Source organism: Podarcis vaucheri, assembly GCF_965113315.1.
Source record: "Podarcis vaucheri genome assembly, chromosome: 12".
NCBI lineage: Eukaryota > Metazoa > Chordata > Lepidosauria > Squamata > Lacertidae > Podarcis > Podarcis vaucheri.
Genome location: NC_138750.1, coordinates 8,589,950 through 8,606,076, shown reverse-complemented (window position 1 = coordinate 8,606,076; position 16,127 = coordinate 8,589,950). Strand labels below are relative to the sequence as shown.

General features: G+C 42.4%; 1 protein-coding gene across 2 annotated transcripts in view; it reads left to right on the top strand.

The window, feature by feature from the left end:
* The window catches only part of ANLN (anillin, actin binding protein), a 36,400-nt gene extending 20,916 nt beyond the window's left edge, over positions 1-15,484 (top strand). Inside the window, exons 16-25 of one of the 2 annotated variants that reach the window (XM_082192759.1) lie at positions 355-403; positions 495-551; positions 1,577-1,615; positions 1,858-1,879; positions 2,616-2,728; positions 4,382-4,435; positions 9,562-9,648; positions 11,570-11,677; positions 12,039-12,211; positions 13,052-15,484. In XM_082192759.1, the coding sequence (XP_082048885.1) occupies positions 355-403; positions 495-551; positions 1,577-1,615; positions 1,858-1,879; positions 2,616-2,728; positions 4,382-4,435; positions 9,562-9,648; positions 11,570-11,677; positions 12,039-12,211; positions 13,052-13,175 (826 nt within the window). In that variant the 3' untranslated portion in view covers positions 13,176-15,484. The remainder of the gene's footprint in view (positions 1-354; positions 404-494; positions 552-1,576; positions 1,616-1,857; positions 1,880-2,615; positions 2,729-4,381; positions 4,436-9,561; positions 9,649-11,569; positions 11,678-12,038; positions 12,212-13,051) is intronic. The other variant, XM_082192760.1, reaches the window with a different exon arrangement.
* The last annotated feature ends 643 nt before the right edge of the window (positions 15,485-16,127 follow it).

Below are 16,127 nucleotides of genomic sequence, written 5' to 3'. Positions count from 1 at the left end.
TCAGAAGTCTGAAGTTAATCTTGGCTGGGGGATGCTTGAGAGCGAGAGAGCAGCAGAGCTCTGAATACAACAGTAGAAGCTACCCTAAGATGGCCTTCCAAAATCTTACAGGCTTACACCTGGTCCTGATGTTCCGTAAGACAATCAGGAAAAGACATACTTGTCAAGCTGTTTGCCAGGAACACCTGGACTGCCTGAGGTTGCCCTCTGCTTTTTTGCGGCCCTTAGACGGGCATAGATCCAGAAGGAGCTACCACAGCTTCTGTTGCGATTTATTTGATTTATAAAACTTGACTTGGAAACTGTATTAGACTTAGGAATTGAATTGAACCCTTTCTTCCATTTTTTTTAAAGGCAAGATGTGGCCAGTGACTTTGAGATAAACGTTGAAGTTTATAGCTTGGTATGTATCTCTCACCTTTCGATGGGCATCTATTTTGAGAGAACACTTGGGGGGTGCAATAGACTCTTAACATCTCTCTTTCATTTATTAGGTACAGAAGAAAGAATCCACAGGCATTGATAAAAGGAAAAAATCAGCTAAGTCAAAGGTAAAGGGAATAATTGAATAAGTTGGTGATGTTAATCTGTGCTAAAATTCAGAGGGAAGAACACTTTTTCAAATCAATATGACACAATATCCTTTTAAAACAAAAATGTTGTTCTTTAAGCATATTAAGATTATAGTCAAATTTACTACTCTGCCTTTGTGAACTGATGGCAGAATAAATCTTGAAGTGCTTCAGCTGAATAACAAGTTCAGTCATCTTGCACAGCATAATGTCGGTTCTAAAATTTTACTGCCTGTGAATATTTTCCATAATTGCATCTAGTACATGGTTTTTTCCTCTTTTTTTGCTTCTTTGATGCCCTGTTGTCGCTTGTCTGGGGACGTCATTCAAATTGTAACTCAGTGCCCTATACTGCAGCCATGTTGGCTGGTGGCAGGGTTGTTTAAAAGTGGAAAGAGTTCATAGTCATGTGACAGGAACACGACAAATTTTGTGAACGATTGAAGTAGTATAGAGTGCTTTAAGCCAAGTGGAGCATCTTGTTCCTTTTGTGGAGTTGCTCTCAGGATCCTTATGACAGCAACTCCACTCCGCAGTTGGTAGTAGAAAGACCCTGTGGTGGGAGGGACAATCCAGAAGACTCTGAGGTGGTCGTCGCCTGCCCACCTCTCCTGCAATCTTTCCCACGGAACAGGATGGTAGATCACCCTGTTGGAGTGGGGAAGAAAAGTTCACCCGGAGCTGGGCCTGATTTCTTCAATATGCGCTGCTTGCACTTCCAAAAATGTATTTCCTGAGAAATTAATAACCTGAAGGTTCCAAACAAATGCCGGCCACAATTGTGATGTGAATGCAGATGGACTGTGAAGTACAGCACTGTGGTGTGTGTGTGTGTGTGTGTGTGTGTTTGGAAATACATCTGTTTTGGATGCTAACTGCTGACAAACCTAGCTAATTTGTTAACCTTGCTTTAAAACCTAGATGCTCTGCTGTTGTGAGGTCTTTAACAGCCCTGTACCGAATATAACATTTAGAGTGCATTTGTCTCTTCTCTAATCTCTTAGGCTATTACTCCAAAGAGATTATTGACATCTATTACTGCCGTAAGTATTAACATTTGAATGATTTAAAACTCACACACACACACATAACTTACCTGTGACCAAGGCTTTTATTTCTAGCAAGATAATATCATGCTAGAGATCATAGTTACTTGCTTTTACCATACCTGTTCCCTAAATGATCAGTAACTTTCAGCCTTTCAGATGCAACCCCGCTCAAGTGCACTGTCTAAAACGTTCTTTTAACAACCTGTTTCCATGTGTTTCTTTCTCTTTTTTGACAGAAGAGCAACCTTCTTACGCCAGGTAAAGTTCATTGTTTTTATTGCTTTATTGTCCCATTTGCCGTGAATTGTTTTATGTACACTACTAAAAGCAAACAATTAAGCAGTGTATATAAATGTACTAAATAAGTAAAAATAAGCAAAATATATTTATAATAAGTAAATAAAAGTTTTGTCTGTAGATGGCGCTTTTGTATGTTGCCACAGATGCCATCTTAAAGGCTGCTGCTTCTGTTTAAGAGGAGAGGAAATACAGTGGTGCCTCGCAAGACGAAAAGAATCCGTTCTTTGATTCTCTTCGTCTAGCGTTTTTTTCGTCTTGCGAAGCAAGCCCATTGACGGATTAGCGCTATTAGCGGCTTTTAGCGGCTTATCTGCTGATCGGATCATCTGATAAGCGGCTTAGCGGCTTAGAAAAAAGGGGGGGAAGGAAAAAAAACCAGCAGGAACTCGCAAGACATTGTCGTCTTGCGAAGCAAGCCCATAGGAAATTCGTTTTGCGAAGCACCTCCAAAACGGAAAACTCTTTCGTCTAGCGAGTTTTCCGTCTTGCGAGGTATTCGTCTTGCGGGGCACCACTGTACCTTTTCTAAGAGGGTGCTGGCCATCTACAGCTTTTATTGCTTAAAAATATTTGCCAACATTTAAAAAAAATAAGGGATTCCTTCTTAGTTGAGAGAGAGGTTTTTAATTGGTTAGTTTTTCTTTTCTTTACAGGTATGTTTAAATTTAAGGTATACTTATTTTTTTCTTTACAGTCATGGCAAGTCCAGGAGGACCCAACGCTGTGCGCACCAGTAACTTTGTTCTTGTTGGTTCACACACAATTTCCCTATCTTCAGTTGGGAGTACCAGATTCTTGCTGGACAAGGTAATCAACATTGATTCGTTTTTTCAATATATTTTAGTATGTAGTTTTAGCTTAGTGCCTCCCTGCATTGCCGCCCGACTTTCTTGCCCTTGTAGGCAACTGAGTGTAAATCTCTATGCTTGTATCCATGCATGAAAATACTCAACACGTACATGATTGCTTTATTGCTTAAATGGCTGTGCTGTAAAGTAAGTAATAGTCTTTGCTGGGACCTCAAATGTCTCCAAAATAGTTGTCCGTTTAGGAGACAGTATCCTGAGGATGGGAGGGGTGGAATTCTTTATCATTGATTCCTAATTGTATTTAAAACAGAGGCTTCTGGAAAAGGCAAGTCAATGCTTATATAGTTGCCATTCCTCTGCCTGAGGAGATTAAAATGTTAATAGCTTAAGAATGTTGATCTACTGCTGCTTTTCTTAAAATTGGGGGGGGGGGTGTTGAAGCCTAACACAGGGATTACTGGGCTTTCTAAAGATTAACTGTAGGTCTTAGAAATTAAAGATTTCTTGGCCATTCCTGAGCAGTTTGTTTTTGTAATAATGGAGGTGCTTAGTAGTTGGAAATGCAAATGCACAACCTAAACACACTAGCTGTCCTGGTGGTTCTCATTCACACTACAGTGGTACCTTGGTTTACAAACTTAATCCGTTCCGGAAGTCCGTTCTAAAACCGAAACCGTTCTTAAACCGAGGTGCGTTTTCCATAATGATGCCTCCCGCCACTGGTTCCCTTCCACCGTTCGGCTTCCGTTCTTAGACCGAGGTAAAGTTCGCAAACCGGGACAGTACTTCCGGTTTTGCGGAGTTCGTAAACCGAATAATTTGTAAACAGAGCTGTTCTTAAACCGAGATACCACTGTACTAGGAGCTTGAACTGGGAAACTAAATTTCACATTTGATATACCGTATTTTTCACCCCATAGGGCGCACCGGCCCTTAGGGTGCACCTAGTTTTTTTTGGGGGGGAATAAAGAAAAAAAATTCCCCCCCCCAGGCGCGGGGCTGGGGAAGCCCGAGCTTCCCCAGCCCCCAGAACAGGCAGATCTCTGCAACCCTTGGGAGACCGGCGCGACTTCATGCCGGGCTCCCAAGGGTTGCGGAGAGCTGCCTGAAGCCTGGGGCGAGCTCCGCTGCGCTCCCCAGGCTTTGGGCTGCAGGCTGCTGTCCACAAGCCTTGGGAGCCCGGCGGGAACTCCCGCGGGCTCCCAAGGCTTGCGGATAGCTTCCTGAAGCCTGGAGAGTGCGAGGGGGCTGTGCGCACCGACCCCTCTCGCTCTCCAGGCTTCAGCGAAAGCCTGCATTTGCCCCATAGGACGCACACACATTTCCCCTTCATTTTTGGAGGGGGAAAAAGTGCGTCCTATAGGGCGAAAAATACGGTATACTATGAAGCAGGAGCTTCACTTGTAAGCATGTGTGTGTTTCAGCTCTTCCTTGGTTGTCCAGTACATCAAACCATTTCTGCAACTTGCTTTATTTCTTTCAGTAGGAAACTGACCAGCAGTTTAGGTTGGGTATGTCACTCTGAAGTTCAGCTTAAAAGCTGAAACAGAATCTTGCAAGGCACATAACTGGTGTTATGCTGCTGTTTTTATCTTTTCCATTTTGTTTTGCTTTTAGTTGCATTCAGCGTTGCTCATTTCCTTTTTCCTAGATAAATTATGGAATTAAAGAAAAAGAGCTGTTGGGTTCTTTGTTCCAGGATAAGGTTGCTATGTTTTCTTCCAAAACAATTCCCAGTGCATGCTGCTTATGTCATCACTAAACTTTGCTCATTGCTGTACTGACATGCTGCTTTAAGGACCACATTAAGATTCTCAGAACTGGAGATTTGGTGAATGAAAGTTAACTTTTAGGAAGAATGTCAGGTGGGGTTTTGTGTGTCAAGCAGATCTCTGGGAGCCTGACTTCTGAACACACTATCCTGTGTGTATAAATTTCCTTGGCTATGAAAAACTTGTTTTGCTGAGAGACGTTCTCATTTTTCAGCATTGTATGTATCCCTTCTGGCTTGAAGCTCTGGTTTGGCTTTCCCTCTACCTTAATCAGAAGTTAAAAATGGGACACTGTAAAATTTGTGAAATTTAGCTTACTCGTCTTGTTAACCCACCTTTCTGAAATTTGGGCAATACAATACTACTATTTCTAGTTTCTACTAAGGTAAGAGTAAATTGCAGTATTAGCAGGTTCTGTTCATTTTACTTTAAAGAGCTGGTGTTAGAAGTATGGCTGGTAACTTGGGAGGCATTAAAAATATATCTAAGTTGTCAAAACGAGAATGGCCTAGATAGCAGGTGCAGAACCTCCCAATAAATTACTCTTGTATCACTTTGGCACAAGCTTTTTTGGCTTTTGCTACAAATGATGGCTTCAGTCCATTATTACCTTCAGTGCACTTGTGCAGGTACTACTTGTTCATTGTCCTTGTACCAAGGGGATCTTATATATATGCACTCTAACTCATCATGGAAAAGCAAGGAAAACCTGTGTGACACAGATTTCAGATAGCATGCTCAGTTGTAGCATTATATTCCAGTTAATTTTTAAATGATAACTGTTGAAATACCAAGATTTATTGGCTGAATTCTGCACTTAGTTTTGGGGAAAATGTAAGTGTAAAAAGAAAAAAGAAATCTACTCATGTTAAATTACTGAAGCTGAAATAAAAGGAAAATATTGATACGCAAACCTGTAAGGATTTGGCCCACCCTTAATACAGTGGTACTCTGGATGCGAACGGGATCCGTTCTGGAGCCCCGTTTGCATCCTGAAGTGAACACAATCCGCGTCTGCATAGCGCACAGCTTCCGCACGTGCGTGACGTCATTTTGATCATCTGCGCATGCGCGAGTGGCGAAACCTGGAAGCAGTGCGCTCCGTTGCTTCCAGGTCGCCGCGGAACGCAACCTGAAAACCCTCAACCTGAAGCTACTTCAACTCAAGGTATGACTGTACTAGAAGAACTTTCTTTGTTGGTGTTGGTGACATCACAATTAAAAAGAGGAACATTTAAGTAGGTGTGCAAACCATATTGCATTTTAGTTGCATATAGAACAGTTTGTCACTTACTTGCTTTCTGAAGCGATTAGCCTCTTGACCACTCTGCAACAACAACAACAACAACAACAACAATAATAATAATAATTTTTATTTATATCCCACCCTCCCCAGCCGAAGCCGGGCTCAGGGCGGCTAACAACAATCAAATAATCAAACAATCAAATAGTCACACAATCTAAAAATATTTCATTATAAAAATTAATTAAATCAAATTGATGGCAACCAATTAAGCAAAATTCTGTGCAGGTTGCCAGAGGAGGGAGTCAGGCTGCGCCCTGACCAAAGGCCTGGCGGAACAACTCTGTCTTGCAGGCCCTGCGGAAAGATGTCAGGTCCCGCAGGGCCCTAGTCTCTTGTGACAGAGCATTCCACCAGATTGGAGCCGCAGCCGAGAAGGCCCTGGCTCTAGTTGAGGCCAGCCTAACCTCTCTGAGGCCTGGGACCTTGAGGGTGTTATTATTTGCAGACCGTAGGTTTCTCTGTGGGGCATACCAGGAGAGGCAGTCCCGTAGGTACGAGGGTCCTAGGCCGTATAGGGCTTTAAAGGTTAAAACCAGCACCTTAAACCTGATCCTGTACTCCACCGGGAGCCAGTGCAGCTGGTATAGTACCGGATGAATGTGATCTCGCAGTGAAGACCCCATAAGGAGTCTCGCCGCGGCATTCTGCACCCGCTGGAGTTTCTGGGTCAGTCTCAAGGGCAGCCCCACGTAGAGCGAGTTACAATAATCCAGTCTGGAGGTGACCGTCGCATGGATCACAGTGGCTAGGTCAGGGCGAGAGAGATAAGGGGCCAACTGCTTAGCTTGGCGGAGATGAAAGAACGCCGCCTTTGTTATAGCTGTAATCTGCGCCTCCATAGAGAGGGAGGTATCGAAGATTACACCCAAACTCTTAACGGATGGTGCTGGCACTAATTGCACCCCCGCAAGAGATGGGAGTTGCCCCTTCAATCCCATATCGTCCCGCCCCAGCCAGAGGACCTCTGTCTTCGAAGGATTTAACTTCAACCGGCTCCCACGTAACCATCCAGCCACAGCTTCCAAACATCTGGTCAGTGTGTCTGGGGCCGAGTCAGGATGGCCATCCATCAACAGATAGAGTTGGGTGTCATTTACCTTTGCTTATATCTACATTTCCTGTTACTACTGCAGAATAATATAGACTGAGGTTACCTACCAGTACCTACCAAAGTCTGCCAGCTTTTGTTATAAGCAGAAATGAAATTGACATCCGATGCAAATTCCACTGGATATAAGCCACCAGTGACTTGTATGATATATAGACTGTGTAAAGACATGCCTGGCATGTTATTACAGACTGAAAAAGAGAGATTCTTCAGTGCTTCATTTAAAATGAAAGAAAAGATGTGGGAAACGGCGTAAATTATTCTCTGTGCGTGAATGCAGATTATTCTAAATGTGTGCTTAAAAGCAAACCCACTGGTGTCTTGAATGGCCTGTGCAATAGATTTGGGACTGAAGTAAATTCAGTACTGTATTTCTAAAATGTATATAGGAATGCCATATCTGCTTCTGGAATTGTAGTGTCCCAAGTACACAGCTCTTGGATCAATTTAAAACCTGGAACTTGTCTTGCTTTATCTTTGCTTATACCATACAGTATTTACAGAAGAGTTAAAGCATACTATTAAATTCACTTCTGAAAATGTGCTGATTTATCAGAGCTGAATTCGGAGTGTCATGTTGCTTCATAAAAGCAACAAATGGGTGTGCTGTACTGTTTTGCTATTCATTTGGTTTTTGAATATGTACAAAGTATCTACTGAAATTGGCTGTAGTGACATGACCATACTTTGTAAAGCCTGTTTGGGTCCTTGAAGTGTGCTGTCAGTATTCCTGGGAGAAGTGGACTTCCTGCTTTGTGCTGTGTTTTAAGTCTTGCTGGAGGTGATGGCTTCTGCTTTTGGATGTTACTTGTCCAATAATAAGAATACAATACCACAACTAACATGAGTGAGGTTTTCTTTAAAAAAACAAAAAACCCACAGTATGAGTGGGTTTTGTGTTTGAAAAAAACTAGGCTGTAAGCCTTCAAGCTCGCTGGTTGAAGGTCTTTTGCATCCGTTATAGATCATGTAGCTATGTTACTTAGAGGCAGGGGAATAATCCTATATCTGGTGGTACTAGTGTACCTCTGATGAAGCAATGGGCTTCCTGATGTAAGGACCTGGTCTTTTGGTGAATACAGTGGTACCTCGGGTTACAGACGCTTCAGGTTATAGACTCTGCTAACCCAGCAATAGGGACGCGGGTGGTGCTGTGGGTTAAAGCCTCAGCGCCTAGGGCTTGCCGATCGAAAGGTCGGCGGTTCGAATCCCCGCGGCGGGATGCGCTCCCGCTGCTCGGTCCCAGCGCCTGCCAACCTAGCAGTTCGAAAGCACCCCTGGGTGCAAGTAGATAAATAGGTACCGCTTACCAGCGGGAAGGTAAACGGCGTTCCGTGTGCTGCGCTGGCTCGCCAGATGCAGCTTTGTCACGCTGGCCACGTGACCCGGAAGTGTCTCCGGACAGCGCTGGCCCCAGGCCTATAGATGTGAGATGGGCGCACAAACCCCAGAGTCTGTCAAGACTGGCCCGTTCGGGCAGGGGTACCTTTACCTTTACCTTTAACCCAGCAATAGTGCTTCAGGATGAGAACAGAAATCGTGTTCCGGCGGCAGCGGGAGGCCCCATTAGCTAAAGTGGTGCTTCAGGTTAAGAACAGTTTCAGGTTAAGAACAGACCTCCGGAACGAATTAAGTACTTAACCCGAGGTACCACTGTATTGGATTAAGGTAAAGGTAAAGGTACCCCTGCCCGTACGGGCCAGTCGTGTCTGACTCTGGGGTTGTGCGCCCATCTCACTTAAGAGGCCGGGGGCCAGCGCTGTCCGGAGACACTTCCGGGTCACGTGGCCAGCGTGACGAAGCTGCTCTGGCGAGCCAGCACCAGCGCAGCACACGGAAACACCGTTTACCTTCCCACTATAAAGCGGTCCCTATTTATCTACTTGCACTTAAGAGTGCTTTCGAACTGCTAGGTGGGCAGGAGCTGGGACCGAACGGCGGGAGCTCACCCCACCGCGGGGATTCGAACCGCCGACCATGTGATCGGCAAGTCCTAGGTGCTGAGGTTTTACCCACAGCGCCACCCGCATCCCACTGTATTGGATTATTTCTTCTCAATTTTCTTCCCCTCCCCAATGGCTTATAGGTGGGATCCCTTAATCCTAACCAGAGTGCATATTGTAGCACACATTGGATAATCCCAGGAGCATAATTGGATGCAATGGTACTAAGTCAATCATGCATGTATATATGGTACAATTGCCTCTGCTGAGGACTAGGGTGAAAATCATGTGTGTAAAATATTCTGCTTTTAAAAAAGCCAAAAACAGTATTTCTAAACTTGGTAGAATAGATCTTCTTACTGAACCATGTGTATTTTAACAACCATGTCAAGCCTTGTCCTTGCAATGTTTTCCCATCTTACTCCCTGACTTTCTCCAGCTTGGTGGCAATTCTAGGGAGCCTTGCTTCTGGTTTTCTACAGCCTCTGACCATTACCGGTAAATGGCCAGAGACAACTTCCTCTTCTCAAAAGCTTCTGGAATCTAAGCATTCAAACTTTCAGCTGACATATGTGTGAAGAAGGTGGTGCTATATCTGAGATTAATGATGCTCACAAGTGACTGTGTTTTTTGTCTTCATGTAGATATGGCTTGTTAAAGAGAAATACAATTCTGAGAATCTTCCATCTATTTATTTTCCAGGTTCCTTTTTTGTCTCCCCTGGAAGGTCATATTTATCTGAAAATTAAATGTCAAATAGACTCTTGTGTGGAAGAGAGAGGTTTTTTGGTAAGTTATCAGTGAATGCAAGTATAGATCTATATCACATGCACACACTGTTGGTGGCAAGATGAAAAAAAATAGGTATATAAAATGAGAATTCCTGCATGCCAAGGTTAAGGTTTTGGGCAAGTACTCTTTGGTGAGAGAACCGCAGCAGAGATTGTTGTTGTTTATTCATTTAGTCGTGTCCGACTCTTCGTGACCCCCTGGACCAGAGCACGCCAGGCACCTCCTGTCTTCCACTACCTCCCGCAGTTTGGTCAGACTCATGTTTGTAGCTTCGAGAACACTTGTCCAACCATCTCGTCCTCTGTCGTCCCCTTCTCCTTGTGCCCTCCATCTTTCCCAACATCAGGGTCTTTTCCAGGGAGTTTTCTCTTCTCATGAGGTGGCCAAAGTATTGGAGCCTCAGCTTCACGATCTGTCCTTCTAGTGAGCACCCAGCAGAGATAGAAAATCATAAAATATGCAGCAAAGAAATGGGGGGAAGGCTGTTGGACTTTTAAAATATATACCCTTGTGAATTCCAAAACTTCCCTCTTCACCCAGCATAGAAAAAGACCATGTTTGGTTTACTTACAATCTCTTTAAAGATCAGGTTCATGAGCTTTTTCCCCATACATCAGTCAGAAAAGCTGCACAGGCAGTAAAACATGACTTACTTGCAAAGTGATGAACGTTCCTAAACTATTGGTATAGGAACTTGAGAGACTTGTGAGAACTATTCACATGCTGAATCCATCAGGTAAGCTGAAGGGGGGAATAAAAGCTTGATTACCTAGTCTACCCCAAGGTGCGCTAAACATGGCAGGATAACTTACAGTATGTAGACTTAAGCATGCTGGTTAGATGAGGCTCATTATCCCAGAGACACACACACACTTGTCAAGCTGATCCTTATCTGGAGTGAAATTCTAGAATTGTCCTTAGAAGTTTATCCTGATATACAGGCTTAATCAAAGCTTATGTACATGGCAAACCATTCTGTAAGCCTTGTGTGACTCTTTAGGTTCTGGCTAACACAGCAGGGCTAGACTTATTTCAAAAGTCCTTTAAAAGCAGTTATTAATGTGATCATGGCTGTTAATCCACAATTATTAGTTTAGCTGACCTGTTACGGCTGGATCCAGCAGATGGCACCATGTGCTATATAAAACCACTGACAGTCCCAAGATAGGAATATCTGTGTATGTTAGAATTGTGCTGCATTGATTATATCTTAAGAAAGGCACTATCTTTAGACATGCCACAGGAAAATAACATAAATTTTAGAAGTGTGTATTGTGATTTTATAGTACCTTTTATCAGTTTATGGGACGCGGGTGGCGCTGTGGGTTAAACCACAGAGCCTAGGACTTGCAGATCAGAAGGTTGGTGGTTCGAATCCCCGCGACGGGGTGAGCTCCCGTTGCTCGGTCCCTGCTCCTGCCAACCTAGCAGTTTGAAAGCACGTCAAAAGTGCAAGTAGATAAAATAGGTACCGCTCCGGCAGGAAGGTAAACGGCGTTTCCGTGCGCTGCTCTGGTTTGCCAGAAGTGGCTTAGTCATGCTGGCCACGTGACTCGGAAGCTGTATGCCGGCTCCTTTGGCCAATAAAGCGAGATGAGCGCTGCAACCCCAGAGTTGGTCACAACTGGACCTAATGGTCAGGGGTCCCTTTACCTTTTTATCAGTTTATTTAAAAAAGCAGGATGGAAACTCCAGATATTCACAGGCGTGGAGTGCTGGCTGCTTCAAGGCCCATTTATGAGACTAGGGAGAGTTGGAGTGGGCATACTTGCTGAGAGGTATATGGGTGGGCAGAGAAAAGTGGCAACAGGGGCTGTAGTGTTTTCAGTTGCTAAAAATTCAAGGAAACCTGTTGGACTTAACTTGTGGAGAAATGTGTCGGAATAGCCTTGGTGTTCAGCGATCTTTCTCTTTCCAGACTATGTTCGAAGATGTTAGTGGCTTTGGGGCCTGGCATCGGCGCTGGTGTGCTCTTTCTGGAAACTGCATCTCCTACTGGACTTACCCGGATGACGAAAAACGAAAGGTAATTATTGTGCTAAAAAGTACTTAAGCTAGAGGCTGTCTAGATTTTGTTCTAGCCTGAAGTTCTGCAACACTGAGACCTTTTTGTCTGGCTTTACTTCAGCTGCTGTAATTCAGGGTGCATCCATGTGTTGCTGTAGCAGCATTGCTTTGTGGCTAGACCTACTGCTCTATAACAATTGTTAAAAAGACTAAGTGGTGTGAATGACATCACATCTTCCTGTGCAGCTTTCGGAGGCAGCTATGGGACCCTGTCAGGAATTAAATCCTCCACATTGAGGCGGAGACTGGAATGCTACATTTAAATTCCTTATTTCTCTGTGTTGTGAACACTTGGGGTTTTTTCTTTCTTTTCCTTTCAGCATCCAATGGGTTCAATAAACCTGGCGAACTGCACTAATCGTCAGATCGAACCAGCTAACAGAGAGTTCTGTGCTCGGCCGAACACTTTTGAGCTCATTACGGTTAGGCCTCAGAGAGAGGATGACAAGGAAACACTAGTCAGTCAATGCAAAGACACGCTCTGTGTTACCAAGTAAGTTACGTTGCTTGATTTTAATCTTTTCTGGGTGGGTAGTAATGTTAGTCTGTTGGTGCAAAGCCAAGTCTTGAAACACCTTAAATATTAAACCAATTTATTTTAGTGCAACCATATCCCATAACATGGGTGTCTTGGTCTTGCAGAAGATGTTGGGCCCCTGCATTATGCTTTGTGCAGCACTGATTGTGGCAAGCTAACGATCAACAATGCCTTAGGGCAGCCTTCCCAAACCCGGTGCTCTCCTGCCATCCTTGACCATTGGGCCATGCTTCCTAGGGCCGATGGGCATTGGAAGGCACCAGCTTAGGGGAGGCTGGCCTAAGTTTACTATTTTCCTAAGATCAGGGCGTATTACTTCTTCATTTCCAATTAGTTTGGATTCCTTTACTTGGACAGCAGGTATGATATCTGCATTCTTCATCCAGTCATGAGGCTGATTTGGAAATTCTGCTATTACAGTGGTACCTCGGGTTACATATGCTTCAGGTTACATACTTTTTAGGTTACAGACTCCGCTAACCCAGAAATAGTACCTCGGGTTAAGAACTTTGCTTCAGGATGAGAACAGAAATCGTGCAGCGGCAGCAGGAGGCCCCATTAGCTAAAGTGGGGCTTCAGGTTAAGAACAGTTTCAGTTTAAGAACGGACCTCCAGAACGAATTAAGTTCTTAACCCGAGGTACCACTCTACTATTGTTTAGGTTCTTATTGCAGGGTTATAAGGTACTTCTAGAGAATAATGTATATAGTAATGAAACCGTCCCACTTTATCCTTGTATGAGAAAGGCCTATAGGTCAATATTAATGCTTACTATTTCATTTCATTTTTTTAAAGGAACTGGTTATCGGCTGATACTAAAGAAGAGCGTAATCTGTGGATGCAAAAACTCAACCAAGTTCTTATTGACCTTCGCATGTGGCAGCCTGATGCTTGCTATGTGCCTATTGGGAAACCTTGAGCTGCAGGGAAGATTTCTCATGGGAGCTTGCTTCAAGCTGCATGCTGTGCTCTTAATGTAGACTTTTTTATGAGGTCCCTTGGGATTACTCATTACACTTCATGCTTTAAAATCTGGAAGGAGAGGTGGTGTTATATTAGGCTCCTTGCTGCACTCAGAGTTCTAACTCTTCTAGGATTGGAGTATGGTAGTAGCTGTGTTTTTAAGCTCTATTTGGCTGTGCTAAATACTTTTTATATATAATATTTCTTGAAATATGTAGTGCAGTACACAATTAAAGTACCAGTTTATTTTAATTGATCAGAGCTCAGTTTATTTCAAGAACTGAAAAAAATCAGCACAGGAGGAAAAAAAACTTAGAGCTTTATCAGTGTGCATGTTTCTCCTAAGAAGGATGCCTCAAAAGTTGTTTAGCTTTAGTGGGAAGCTGAAGCAGGAACTTCAATGATTTATTTATAAAGGTGTTTTTCACCTAATTAGGAAGTTAAAAAGTAAAACACCCCATTGTGTTTAGTGTTCCGAATACTTGGCACTTGCAAAAAGTGCCTGTCTCAAGAACAGCATAGAATAGTCATAGAACCCAATAGAAATAATGAGGTTAAAAAGAAAAAAATGGTGTATGGTTTACAGCTACGATCAATTATGAAGTACATTGCACATTTTCTTAGAAAACATGTATGTAGTTTTCTTGAAGCTGCTTTAAAAAACAAACCTTTATTTACTCTTCTATATCTAGCCATTTTCATGCATTTCCTAGTTTGAATGAATTAAAAACTTTCACTGATCTGAGCACTAGGAGGATAAGATGAATTTCATTTAGCTGCTGCAGAGTTGCAATATGCAAAGTAATATTTCTGAGAAACCAACTTCAGCTGATGAGCACAATGTTAAGGCTGCTCATTTAAACAGCAAATGCGCGGGGGTCACAAATGCTTTCCACTGGGTGTCACAATGCTATATGACTGCTGCATGCATTTTTAGATAGCAGCAATGGGGTACTTCCTCTAAATTGCTATGGCTTTGAGTTGAACACTAACATTCCCCCCCCCTTACAGCATATTTTGTATTATCACTTTAAATACCTACTTTTTCTGATGTTTTTGAACTCTCCCCCATAAAAAACCCTTAAATGTATCAAAAGGGAGTGCCTGCCAATAAGGGAAAAATGCTGAAAAAATGTGGGTTTGGTTCCAGAGCACGGAACTGAAAATCTAGACTAATAAGCCTTTCCCAAAATGATGCCCAATATGATTCTATTCTGGCTGCAGTGTTACACTCAGGTGGGTTTTGTGAATGCACTTCATAGGAACCCAGTGCTGATTTATGCTGGTGAAACTTGTAGAACAAGTTAGTAAGCAATTTGTTATGTAAGGAAGAACAGTTATAGATTTGTAAGAGTACACGAAAAAGTAGAGTAAGTAGAATGTGTTGCAAATAAACTGTGTGAAAGAAGAAACGGAAGTAAATAGCTACAAGAGTAAAATAAAAAATATATCAGCAAGGAAGTGGTGTTTGCTAACTGAGATCTGCTTAGTTTACAGTATCAGATGAGATTGTGTATGTTTAGCACAGCATGGTCATAGGCATATGTGACACATTTGCAGCAAGCCTCACCTCACTAAATATACTGACCTGACCTTGTGAAGAAGAGGGGGCCAAATATTCTGGAGATGACAGCTGGGTCCTCCCCAATAATGTTGCAGCCTTGGAAAAGCAGCAAGACTCTAGTCGAGAACATTATTGGAAAACAGGATGATGAAGTGGCAAATCACTTCCTGGTCAATTCAGAAGAAAGCAAATTAATTCAAACAATTTCAGCTATAACGAATAGCACTGCATTCATTTTAAAAAAAAACAAAAACCAGCCAGCTGCATGTGAGGCAAATAGCATTTGATTAAGACCTTTAACACGACAATAATGGAACTCGCATCCTACTGATTTAACTTTATATATGTATACAAGCTCAGACAGATGCTGATGAGTCTTAGAAGCAATTCAAAGGGGAAAGTGACAACATGTTTGAATTAATTCCAATTTGAATATGCATAAAATCCTGAGTATGATGGATTTACTTTTAAAAAATTGACTGTTATTTCAGTAAGGAATTGATTAGGAAATTTATCCACTAGTTTTTCATAAATAATCCCTATTCCAAAACTTCATGAAATAGCACTAAACTGTAAAACCTTTGCAGGCATGTGCTGTGCCATATAATATACGTGATAATCTTTATCCCCATGAATTTTAAGGATATTTTGTTAGTTATGCATTTATACTTTATTTCTAAAATAAAGCTAACTGCTCATGATTCCTTCTGCCTGTTATTCAATGTATTTCTACTTACATACTTTACTTAATCTGTTGTACTAATCTTATGAACAAAGTTTAAGGTCTCATGGATTCACACAGAAAGGAAAGGAAGAAATTAAGTTTCCCAGTTGGATGGACATAACCCAGCATATTGGGAGTTTTTAATCAGCCCTGAATAAAAGAAACACGTAATAGATTTTTCTCCAGCCCTGTGCCCCATGGCTTATCCAGTTCTTTCCCCGTCTCACCCAAGACAGCTTTTTGTTCCTAGTAACTCCTTTGGGCACTTTATATAAGATTAGATTTTTCTTGCTTGTAAATTAAAAAGATAAGGCTAAAGCAGGCGTCCTTATCTGCTACTTTTCTAAATGAAATTCAGGGGATACTCTTCATTCACTAAAAAATGCATAGCTAAATTATATATTAACTAGATCAAATCTATACATTTACCTCCAAACCCAAATGTCTATAAAACATGAAGGAAGTAAAGCCATTCCATTTTGTTAAAAGCTTTCCAAATCTATATAAATAATGGTTGAAACCAGCCTTTTCCAATTTACATAATCTTTAGCATTTACCATTCTCCAAATACTACACACTGTTCTTTTAAGAAATCCTTATTTAACCATATTTGCACCACA